Below are 12348 nucleotides of genomic sequence, written 5' to 3'. Positions count from 1 at the left end.
TGAAGGTCAGGCTCCTCTGCGTGGATCTTCCGTGCGATCGCTGTCAGGGGCTGGGAGAAGATTCCATTAATAAGTTAATCAAGAAGAAAGAAAGACCCTCAAGTCAGAGAGTGATATCCTTTGAGGCCTGAAGCATTAATGTTCCTACTAATTCTTTAGTTAATTCAGTATATGGTTATCAATCCTATCGGGCCCGAGGACAAGGGGACACTGCCCAGGAGCTTACGGTCCAGCTGGGGAAATGGAGTGAACATACATTACGGCACAGGAACCACTGTTACCTCCGGAGAGAGAGAAGGGGCTAGATCTTGCAAAGGGAAGAATTGCTTCTTATGTCTTAGTGAATTCAACACCTACAGACGTGTAGAGACTGATGGAGATTTGAATACTTCCCGTATATATGTTACAGCTCAGCTTAAAAACACATAAAATGTAAGCCAATAACAGAAAGGACTCACTTAGGTCTTGGTGTAAACCACTTTTTTGTAATCACCAAAGACGTCAGGTGTATGGATCCCCAGATTAGGACAAGATGACACTTCAGAGCAGGAGAGACTGTCCTGTTGTGATTTGTTCAAGTCACCTATATACCAGCTCTTAGTGTGACGCAAACTTTGTAGAGGGGATGAAGAAGAGGGGTTAATGAAAACTGAAAGACCTTCAGGATACCCATCGAGATAACTACATATACTACATGTATTACCAGTTAAATGTAGGAATCATTAGTGTAGCCCTTTGGGGACTAAAACTCAAATGCATATTGAAGAAACCAACCCTAACAGCATGAGAGATGAAAGAGGATCATTAGAATCACACAGTGTGCTTGCTGAAGAGATGACCCAGCCGATTCCTCCTTTTATAGAAGAGAACAAAAGTCCTGAGAGATGAAGGGACCATCAGAGGCCCTCCGACAGAGAGAGACATCACAGGACTGGAATCAAGTCCCTCCTGCCCTCCCAGTACGCTCTCCCACGCCCCCTGAGGTCGGCTGGGGCACCCCCAGGCCAAGGTCCACGTCACCCCCGCCCGGAACCTGGCGCCCTCGGAAGCAGCAGAAAGACGTGGCGGGTGGGCAGACGTCCAGACGGAGACTGGAACCCAGCACCAGCCTCAGCTGTTCCTCCTGGTCATCCGTCACCTCGGCAGGGTCTGTGAAATCTTTCTCTCTTTCTGCTCATCCAGAAAGTGGAGACAAAACCTTGCTTCTTGAAGGCTGAGAAAGCAGCTGCCATGAAGACGATGAAGTCTTTTTGTTTGGTTTTTGGAACGGCTTTCTTGAGACATAATTCACGCATTTAAAACCAAGCAATGGTAGGACTTCCCTGGTGGTCCAGTGGCTAAGACACCGAACTCCCAACCCAGGGGGCCCGGGTTCCATCCCTGGGCAGAGAACTAGATCCCCATGCCAAAACGAGGATCCCACGTGCCGTGACTAAGATCCAGCACAGCCAAATTAATTATTTTAAAAAAAAAGCTATAAAAGGGAATGAAGCTTTTAAAAAGCATATGGCTTAGATTTTGTGGTTTTTATTTTTTTGAAAGTATCTGTATCCAGTGTTTTGAGGTCTTTTTTTAATAGGCATGGGCAATACTGAGTGTAGCTGTCTTCAGAGTGTAGCTCATTCAGACGGCCACAGAATACTCCATTATGGGGCTATACCAAGAGTGAACTCATGCTTCTGTTCATGTGCTTTCGGGGTGTTTAAAGGGCTTCCTAACAGAGTCTCAGTGGATACCAGCTGCCCAGGAGTCTGTCTCAGTGACACACCCAAGAATGACCTGGTGATAGGATGTGTGGGTGTCCACTTTATAAGGCAGCCCCAGACTGCCTCCCAGGCACGCGTGCCAGTTCAGTCACCCTCCAGCAGTATGTCAGAGACCACCCTTCTGGTCCACGTTCGTCCCAGCACTCCATAACGCCAGCCTTCCTGTCTGTCAGCAAAGAAGGGGAAAACGGTGCCTTCTACCACGCTCTCCACCTGCATTTTCCTGAGCGGTGAAGAGGAGGAATTTCTTTTTCTCCTTCATCCCATTACACACCTGCTGATTTCTAAAAGGTTTTCCCAGGCCTTTGGTTATTTCTAACAGGAGCCAGAGAAAGGAACGTGGCCACAGAGGCACACAGGCCACCCCGCTTGCTGGGCACAGCTGGTGCTCCTGGGGTGCAGATGACCGGTTTACCATCAGGCCCTGAATTACGCACTGGGAGGCATCCACAAATGAAATCTGTAGAAGTTTTATAACGTGAAGAAATCAGTTTCCTCTAGAGCACTCAGTGACCACATGACCTTTCCCTGCATTCAAATGACTTTATACAAAAAAGCTTTTATATCATCTAGGATTTGCACCAAACCTGATTTCAGCTTGAAGCGTGGTTCGTTCCCCATTTTCACGTCTGGGAAATGATGTCATGACAGCAAGCATGACTCGTGGTAAAGTGGATGCTGACTGACTCACTTTCGTGAAAAAGGGATGACATTTGAGTTTTAGGTTTTTCATGCAGAAGCCAGGCAATTTGCAGATTCAGATTCCTTTGCTGTTATTACAGCGAGTTGCTGATAACATTCTTGTTCTGATTTTCTACTGTGTCTGCTGACAGAATTGCTTTGAAACTTATCTTCCATACTTTCCAGCCTGTAACCCAGGGCCATAAAAATAACTTGGATTCTATTTGTTGCTCCAATATGAATGTTTTCAAACCTACTTCTCCAACAAGAGGCCATCCAGGGGTCATCAAGCCCAAGGAACGAGGGTTGGTGGAAGGTGGGTCAGGTATCCACCGTCCCAGTTTGCTTGGGATGAGGAGGCAGCTGGCTCTGGGGACTGTCAATGCTAAAATGGGGAGATCTCAGGGACACGGACTTGACTCCTAGTCAGGGAACTAGAAGACTGTCTGGCAAAGACTCTTGAGAATCCCTTGGACAGCAAGGAGATCAAACCAGTCAATCCTAAATGAAATCAACCCGAATATTCACTGGGAGGACTGATGCTGAAGCTGAAGCTCCAATACTTTGGCTACCTGATGTGAAGAGCCAACTCATTAGGAAAAACCCTGATGCTAGGAAAGATTGAAGGCAGGAGGAGAAGAGGGCAGCAGATAATGAGATGGTTGGATGGCATCACCAACTCAATGGACCTGAGTTTGAGCAAGCTCCAGGAAAGAGTGAAGGATAGGGAAGCTTGGCGTACTGCAGTCCATGGGGTCGCAGAGTCAGACACGACTGTGGGACTGAACAACAGCAGGTACTGAAGATTCCAAACGCCGCAGGGCAACTAAGCCTGCATGCCGCAACTAAAGAGTCCTGTGCTGCAGAGAAAGATCCTGCATGACACAACTAAAATCCGATGCAGCCAAATAAATACTTTTTAATAAAAAGAACGTCAACACTGATTTGACTTGAAAGCAAGTTTCTTCTTACAAAAAGTGTCTGTCTGGAGATCAGCCCAGAGCAAACTGGATCTCTGCAGATGTCCACTTGCCAAGTCCCAATCCTCCTGAATCCTCTCACAGTTACTCAGCAATCACTGAGCCCCCCAGCCCTGCTGTGACCTGCCCCCTCCACTGACCACGCCAACTGTTAACAGTAACGTGCCCAGCATGTGCACAGGTCAGCTGGGGGCAGTCGTGGGAGCCGCCCCAACTCTCTCTCCCTCCACATCCGATCCAGACCTACCATCTCTACCTCCTGAATACATCACCTGCAGTCCGGTCCCAGGAGGGCAGCCACGTGCCAGCCTGAGGGTTTATAATACAGTTGATTTGTGGCTGCCCTCCACCAAGTCCCTCCTGGGGCCTGCCATCCCACTGCAGGGAGGAGGCCAAGGCCTTACAACGGCCTTGAGGACTCACACCACCTACCCAGCCCGTCGGCACCGTGACCCACACCCACCCTACATCAGCCCCTCCCACCTCCATACTCAGCCCAAGGCAGCCGCAGGGCCTTTGCATCTACACATCCCCCTGCCAGACACTCTCCTAAGAAACCACACGGTTCACTCCCCACTCCCTTCGGTCCCTGCTCAAATGTCCCCTCAGTGACCATCCTATTGCAAACAGCAGTGCCCCCCCACCTTCCCTCATCTTTCTTGCATTATTTTTCTACCCCACGCAGATACCCTGTGGACAGATGCTGTGCTCACTGACTCGCCTGTTACCGTCTGTCTCCCCGTCAGAATGGAAGCCCACAAGGGCAGGCGTCTGGCCAGTTCCCTGCTGCCCCCTTGGCGCTTCACCCAATCCTGCTCCACGAGGCAAAGGACAGATATGTGCCATGCAATCGAAGGACTTCTGGAGGCGACTGAAGTAACATCACCGGGTCGGGGTCGTCCGAGGCAGCCCATCCGGCCTCCCAGTGCGTCTCCTGCCTTTTCTCCCAAGTTCCTCAGCTGTAACTCTCTCTTTCCTCGTGTTCCCCAAACATCTGTTTTCTGATGTTTCCCCAGAGAAAGGTGGCCCTTGCAGATGGATGGCTGCGTGGTGGGGGCCTCCTTCCTTTGATGCAGATTCACAAAGCCCCCCAACCCCACTGAGTCTGGGAAGGTCCCTCGCACCCCCAGACCTGCTAGAGACCCTCAGTCACACCCAGGGCCCAAGCGGCAAGAAGTCTGGAGGTGCCCTGAGGTGCAATGGGAGCGTTCTCAGGAGTGCTGGGCTCTCCCTGTTCCTGGCCTTGAAGTGGGTTTGCTGAAGCCTGACCAGCCTCCTTGTTAATGAAATGGAACTGACTGGAAATGTCACCGTGTACCTGTATGCTAAGGATGAGACTGTTTCATGAATCTTTCTGTCCAGACATCAACCCAGTACCATTAAATCAAAATTTCTGGCACATCACTTTTTTAAAAAGCCCCCAGTTAACCCAAGTGTGGGCTTCTGTGGTGGCTCAGCTGGTAAAGAAATCTACCTGCAATATAGAAGACCTGGGTTCAATCCCTGGATCGGGAAGATCCCCTGGAGGAGAGCAAGGCAACCCACTCCTGTGTTCTTGCCTGGAGAATCCCCATGGACAGAGGAACCTGGTGGGCTACTGTCCGTGGGGTTGCGACAAGACAGATATGACTGAGCAGCTAAGCACAACCCAAGTGTGCGGCCAGAAATAAGACAGACGGTACCCCTGGAGGCCTGTCCCTGGCCAGCACCTGCCGTCCTGGGACCACGATGCCAGGGGCTGGGCCTTCCCCAGGGTCCTGCTCGGGTGTTTCTCCCTCTCTCTTCCTGCAACTCGCGAAGCTCCTGTCCACCCCCACAGGCTGATGGAACCTTGCTCTCCCTCTGACTGCACAGGCCCAGGTCCCTAGGCCTCCGGATGAGCCCAGGCAGCCTCAGGGGGAGGCCTCCCTGAACCCTGCTCTAGGTTCAGCAGGTCAAGCCCACAGGCAAAACACCAAAGCAGTAGTCAGTCCTCAGAAAGAACACATTTGTTCCCTCAAGAGCGTCAGCACCTCTGCCCATCCCAGCAGGGACACCCAGGGCCGGACAGTCCCACACCCTGCTGTTGCTCACACATTGCCTGCCTGGCCCCTGCCCAGAGCTTCGACATGCCCCCAACCTCAGCTGGGCCCCTCTGCTCAGTCCCTTGACACAGATGCAGCCAGTATCCAGACGGGCTGTTTCAGGCCAGTGGGATAAGGATGCGCTTCTTCCTGGCACCCAGAACACCTTCAGTTGCCACTCTCTTGAGACATCAGCCGGTCCCCTGGAGCTGCTGGGAGAGGCTGTCCAGGGTGCCCAGGATAGAGTCCTTGGAGGACATAGTCCAGTGGAGGACCCCCTGCCTCCCACAGCTCAGCTTAGCTAAAGGAGCTCGGAGGGGCAGACAGAGCAGAAAGCGTGTGTGATGAGCGTCCAAGCCGGGGGGCGGGGGGTGGGGGGACATCGGTCCCTGGGCCGGAGCTGGAGCGATCTCAGGGTGCTACCCCTTTGTTTCCAAATGGTCAGCTGAGGCTGAGGGCTGTCCGCACCTCCCAGGACCCACTGGAGATCAGGAGGAAACAGGAAGGCCACCCACAAAGGAGCTGGGTACTGGGAGACAGATGATGGCTCAGGCAGGCCTGCCCGGGGAAAACTCTGTGAAGTTCAAGGAGAGACTCACGTCCCATGCAGAAGAGGTTGGGGAAGCGGGCGTGCCGGAGGCTTGGACACTTCATGGATCCACAAATCCTGAGCATGTGTGAGCAATGGGTGCTTTTAGCTCCACAAGGGGAAGAGAAGAGCGTCTGCCTGCATGGGGCCCCCAGGTCTGAACCCACCAAGGCGCAGACCACACCGGCGCGCAGCATCAGGTGCTGCTGTTAAGGACCTACAGTTTCACCCAGAAGCATAAAAAAAATAGGGACCGTCGTCAGAATCACAAGTGTGTCTGCCTTGCTTACATTTATGGCTCGGCGTTGTCTTTATTTTAGACTACGCATGGGAGCATGACCGTAAATCTTTTGGTGATCAGGGAATCTGACAGTCTTACTTCGGCTCTACCACTGCTTACCGCAGAGAAAAATGGAGTTTTGGACAAACTAACAAGGCACAAGGATTTATGGAGCACTTGCAACCACCTGGCTGGACAGAAGTATGAGATCCAGACCCTCCCCAAATCGAGGGCAAGCAAACTGAGCAAAAGTAAGCGTCTGCAAGAGCCCAATCTGCACAGAACAGATGGAAAACAGGGCAGAGAAGACGTGAACTTGAGCAGGGCCTTAAGGCAGGACCCGAAGCCTGTGTGTGTATCCACGTGTGCAGATGTACCATGAAGGATGGTACATCTCCCCCTCCCCAACCAATGAGGGGGCGGACGGCTCTCCCAGGGGAGCAGATGCAGGCGGGGAGCCCAGATGTGGGAGCATGGGGGTCCTGGGGGCCACCACTGGATGCTGAGGACATGGACCACAGCAGAGGACACACTTAAGGGAACAGGAAAGCGTTAGAGGGGCATAGCTCAGGGATCGAAGGCCTAGGAGGACAAAGCAGAGGATCCTGTGGGGAACAGAGGCCCTCAAGGAAACAAGATGGCCCGGCCTGGCTGGCAGGTGCTTCCCTGGGGCAGAGTTTCTGAGATAGAGCCTCCTGCCCAGCAAGCTGCCCCGGACCCACGGGAGGAGAGCGCCCCACGACACGGCCTGCCTGCACCAGGGCAGAGGGTGGTGCTGGCCAAGCACCGGAGCGCTGGGGCTGATGGAGGGACGGGGGACCAGCCCAGCCTCCTGGAAGGTAGAGTCGGGGTCTGCTTTTTGCAATCCTATTGGGAGAGAAAGGAAGGAGAGGGCCCCAGCTTGGGTCCAAAAACCCACTGCCAGCAGCTCACCTGCAGGAACCCCTCAGGGGCCTCCTCTCCTGCGATGGTGGCACTGGTCTGTGCCTCCACTCCCAGCAGGAGCCAGAGCGGCTCCCTAGGCACCTGTAGGCAATCATCTGGCCAGACCAGGGCACTGAGTCCTGCCCCTGACAGGTGTGCCCTCGGGGCCACAAACGTGTTCTGGAAACAGAACAGGATTTATCTCCACGTGCAGACCCATGCCCTCCTCGGGCCTCCCTCAAGGACAAAGAAGATTCAGGCATCTAACTTTCTCCTTTCTCCTGTCCAACGTGGAAAATGCTGCTGGCCCATAACTGCAGACTTTCACGCTGCACAGTCTCAGCCTGATGCACAAAGTACCACATCCCCGCCGAGCCTATCATCGTGGGCCAAGCTGGAAAGGCAAAGCCTCGGTCCAGGTCTGCTTAGCGCCCAAGCTGACTGCTGCATACAGAGCCTCACTGAGCCTCACTCCTTCACCCTCACAGTGGACGTAACAGTCCTGGGGTGGTTGAGAGGGTAAGTGCACACAGGCAGAGCTCTCACCCCAGGACTGGAAGGTGCTCCCTAAGTGTGACTTTGGTTTCTCACTGTTATTTATTATCAGAACCTCACCCCTCTCTCCCCTTCCCTTCTGAAGGTGGGATGTGCAGGAACACCTAGGACTCCACCATCTAAAGACATTTTTCCAGCTTCTTCACCTGAAAGAGTCCGAAGAATTTGGTCCAAGCCCCGGACTCGGAATGGAACACCCCTCCACCCCCTAGAAAATCACCATCCAGCCTGGCTTCAAAGTCCCCCAGAGGGGGACCTGCCAGGTTCACAGGTTTAATCGCCCGATTTACCGCCTAAGTTTTGGGGTAGGGTCCTTCACTCAATGATTCTTCAGATTGAGCGTCTGCTGTGCGCCAGGCACACTGGAGGTTCTCTACCTGCAGTCATGCCCCCGGGCATGATCCACCTGCCGTGATGGGTTCCCACCTAAGTTTTTGCCGCCCCCTTTGTTCTCACGATTTTCCCTGATGGGCCCCATCAGGGTGTTTCATTGTCACTCTAGCCCATCTCAAGATTCCAGCAGTTCACCCAAGGGTCCCACTCTGTTCCCCCCCACACACACAGCCACCAGCACCCTGGAGCCACCAAGGAGAGAGGCCAGGGCGGGTGTGAGCATGGTGGACATGTGAGCAGCACGAACACGGTGCTGGCATGTCACCCCCTCGGCCGGCGGGGAAGGCCATCGAAGGTTTCTGCCCGCCACCCCAGCCCCGCCGTTCACCCCATTCGGGCTCCATGCTTCCTGCTGCAGTCATCACAGCAGGTGGATCACGCCCGGGGGTGTGACTGCAAGTAGAGAACCTCTAGCATGCCTGGCGCACCGCAGACACTCGATCTAAAGAATGAGTGAGTGAAGGAGCACACGACTGAGCGAGCAAGCAAGTGGTGTGCAGTCACGGAACTCTGTCCTCACTACATTTAGTGCCATCCATCGAGCGCCTCCAGAGGCAAGGCACAGGCTGAGAACCAAAGCCTGAGCGGCGATCTGTTTGTCACCCCAGACCCACTGCCACGAAGGGCAAGGTCAGGTCCCAGCAGGTTCGGGTCCCCACGAGCTGACCCACATGCACATGATGAGCTTCCTGGCCCTCTGCTGTCAATGCCCTAGGGTCAGAGAGAGGGAGCGGCAAGCGGTCTCTGCAGGGTCACGAGCCACCAGCATCCTCCAGAGAGGGGCAGGCCCCATCCAGCCACCAGCTCCAGTGACCGCTGGACCTTCAGCGACCCCCGGCCTGGGGTGGGACTGCTGGGGCTTCTGTAATACCCACTGTGGTTTTTCTCTCCCTTATCCTGCATCTTTGTAATAGGACCTTCACTAAGCTCTTCTCAGCTTGCCTGGAATGAGTGGGCCGAGTCCTTCCTGCCAGGCCCTGACCCAGCTGGTCCCCGAATCTGTCTTGCAAGACACAGAAACACAGCCTAGGAGACACAGCCGTCAGCCTTCTGGATGTGAGCCACAAAGGAGCCCTCCATCTGGCTTCTCATTGTTTTGCAGGGAGAGAAGCAAAGTCTTTTCATTTCCCATTTTTTAAGTTATTTTAAAAAAATATTTAATAGATTCAAATTCTTTAAAGTATGAATGAGCGAAGATGCTCAGTCGTGTCTGACTCTTTGTGACCCTACAGGCTATAGTCTGCCAGGCTCCTCCGTCCATGGGATTTTCCAGACAAGAATACTGGAGGGGGTTGCCATTTCCTTCTCCAGAAGATCTTCCAGACCCAGGGACTGAACTCAGGTCTCCGTCATTGTGGGCAGACTCTTACCATCTGAGTCACCAAGGAATCCACCCTTTAACGTATGAAAGAGTATATATATATGTGTACACTGAAGTCTTAATATATATACCATGCATATATGCTGTGTATATGTATATATATAGAAGTCTCTAGCAGCGAGATGGTTCCCAGGATGGAGTGCCACAGCCCTTCTCACAGGCTGACCTTTCCACCTCCTGACAGGTCCAAATGCTGTCTCATCACCGAACTGGACTGAACGTACCTGGTCTGGCCCTAATTTCCACTCACTGCATTTATTTCTCAACAGGAGGTCCCAACCCAGTCAAGTGGGGAAGTTCTGCTTGGCCTGTAAGCCCACCGGAGCCCCGCCCTGGCTCACAACAAAGCTTATGAAAAAGCCACAAGGCCCGTCTCTCACATCCTGGACCCTTCAGGAATCAGTATTCATGGAACAGAGGGGCAGGGTTCGCCTGTCCAGGCAGCAACGTTCTTCTCTTCAGACTAGGGATAAAAGTCAAAACACGGTGGGCAGCGTGAGGACGGAGGTCTGCTGTGAGGACCGAGGGAAACCTTCACAGGTGAACATTGGCTCAGCTGGCTGGGGACCTACTCCTCCCGCGCAAGGCTGGCTCCCTCCGAGTGAACGGCGGCTGTGCCCCCAGGAGTCTGCCTCCAGAGACCACACAGACGCAGTAGATAAATGACCATTCATGCTGCAGCGACATGAGGTCAGGTGGGGACTCTGGGGAGTGCCCAGAGGCATGGCAGCCCCATTATACGGAATAATGGATCCATTGAAGCCGGCCACTTTGGGACCACGCGCCATCAGCCGAGGACCTGACTGAACCCTCAGTCCCTGCGCTGAGCTGCCACCTACCTTCTCAACATCCCCACAGGCCGGCATGCAGACCGTGCCCCTTCACAACCAGGACCTCACAGTGGCACCGTAGCAACCTCCGTTTAAGGGACAAAGGCCAACAGGGTAATCGGGGAAACCCTAGCATTAATCTGATGATGTATCGAGATGATGAGAGAAGTGTAGAGACGGCCAGAAAGGTGGGTGGAGGCAGCGGGAGGAAGCCACGCAGCCAGTCGCCAGTCCCCAGGTGTTCGAGAGGGAGTCGCTGGCATGGGTCACTGGTACCCAGGTGGGGGTAGGGAAGCCTTGGGTCTGAGTGAAAGTGGGTCCCCGAGCCCTTGCCAACAGAAATAGAAAGAGCAGGAGTCAATCAGACTGCTCTGTTTGGAAAGTAAGCCGAGTCTCTTCTATCCATCCATCAGGGTCCAACCTGAGGATGGCGCGCCCTGGCCCCGCTCTTCAGCGCCCGGGGCACAGCAGGGCCTCCACCACCCCGCCAGGAAAAGGGCCGCGGGAGTAGCCGGGGCTTTTCTGCAGAGGAGCAGGGCCCGAAGGCGGGCCCGGTGGGAAGCTCGGCGCAGGCTGCCGGGCACCGGGAGGCAGGTCTTGCCTGGTGGGCGGGCCGTTCCTCTGCCGGCTGCCCCGCGCGCCGCTCACCCGTCCCACACGTCCCAGCTGACGCGCTCGTATTGCGGATGAAGAAATCGCGACTCCGGTCGGCTAAAGGACTTCCCGAGAGCCAGAGGGTAAGCAGAAAAGGCCGGAGGCAGGACTCCCACTCGGCTCTGCTTCCACACCTGCATGCTCCCCCGCCCGTCTCTCCGGGAGGCTCGGACCTCGACCCGAGCGCGCCGCCGGGACCCGACGCTGCGAACCTCTCGCCACCTCTGGCCGCCATAGAACACTCCCCTGCCAAATCTTCAACCCGCCGGGAGAACCCGATTCCACCTGCATCTCAGAACTTGCTGCGGCGCGATCGGATCGGGGCTTGTCCAAGTACCGCGGCGCGCGCGCTGCACCCCGGCTCGGGCACGTGGGGGTCAGCCCGCCGGGTGGCCGGAGGCGGCGACGCGGGGTCGGAGGAGCCGCGCGGAAGGAGCGGGGCATTGCGGGGGCCTCGGGCACACCGCGGCGCCCGCGTCCCCGCGCCCTACCGGCCTCCCCGGGCACCTGGCCGCTCAGGTCTCCCGCCCCGGCCCGAGCGCGCTCCGCGGGGACCCCGCCTACCTTTTCGGAAGGGCATCGCGGAGAAGTGCTCCCGGGACGCTGAGGCTGAGCGACGGCCGAGTGCCAGCCCCGTGGCTCGGGGGCGCCTGCGGGCGCCGGGTGTCGGGCGAGGGAGGGGAAAGGGACATATTTGGGCAAAGGCCGGCGCGTCACCGGCAGAGGGAGGAACCGCGGCGGAGCGGGAAGCGCGGCCCCAGGGCGGGCCTCGCGGAAACCGTTTAACCCTTGCGCTCCCGGTCGGCCGGCCGTCGCCGGCAATCTCCCGGCTACTGCTGGGGTCCGGGTCCCGAGCTCCCTGACGCCCGGCCTGCGTCTCCTGACGCATCTGAGCGGAAACTCCTGATTGGGAACAAAATCTACTCCCTTATTAAAGCCTTCGGGCTGCTCGGGGGGCTTCATCCCTGGAAGTGTTGGGAGAACTTTATTCCATTTCAATCTTTTTTCCTCAGGCCCAGGAGATGGCTCCAACGCTGGCTGAACTGATTTGAAATTAAATGAGGGCTGGAGGGGGCAGCCACACGCACAGCTCAATAAGTATGTTAAAAAATAATCGTGGTAGTGGGACTTACGGAACTGTAACCCAGAGAATTGGGGGAGGGGCGTTGCCCCTCACGTTACTGGTTTGCTTTCGAGACCAGCACCTGAGAAAATGGTTTATAATATGATGGACTCAAAGAGCCTCAAAGGC

At 55.3% G+C, this 12348-nt stretch overlaps 1 protein-coding gene across 2 annotated transcripts in view; it reads right to left on the bottom strand.

The window, feature by feature from the left end:
- The window catches only part of PFKFB3 (6-phosphofructo-2-kinase/fructose-2,6-biphosphatase 3), an 81175-nt gene extending 69453 nt beyond the window's left edge, over positions 1–11722 (bottom strand). For both annotated transcript variants that reach the window (XM_060397174.1, XM_015099534.3), the window contains exon 1: positions 11661–11722. In XM_060397174.1, the coding sequence (XP_060253157.1) occupies positions 11661–11676 (16 nt within the window). In that variant the 5' untranslated portion in view covers positions 11677–11722. The remainder of the gene's footprint in view (positions 1–11660) is intronic.
- Between the last annotated feature and the right edge of the window lie 626 nt (positions 11723–12348).

The sequence above is a fragment of the Ovis aries genome, chromosome 13, assembly GCF_016772045.2.
Source record: "Ovis aries strain OAR_USU_Benz2616 breed Rambouillet chromosome 13, ARS-UI_Ramb_v3.0, whole genome shotgun sequence".
Classification (NCBI taxonomy): domain Eukaryota; kingdom Metazoa; phylum Chordata; class Mammalia; order Artiodactyla; family Bovidae; genus Ovis; species Ovis aries.
The sequence above is the reverse complement of the archived record's forward strand: the minus strand, read 5'-3'. Positions and strand labels throughout refer to the sequence as shown.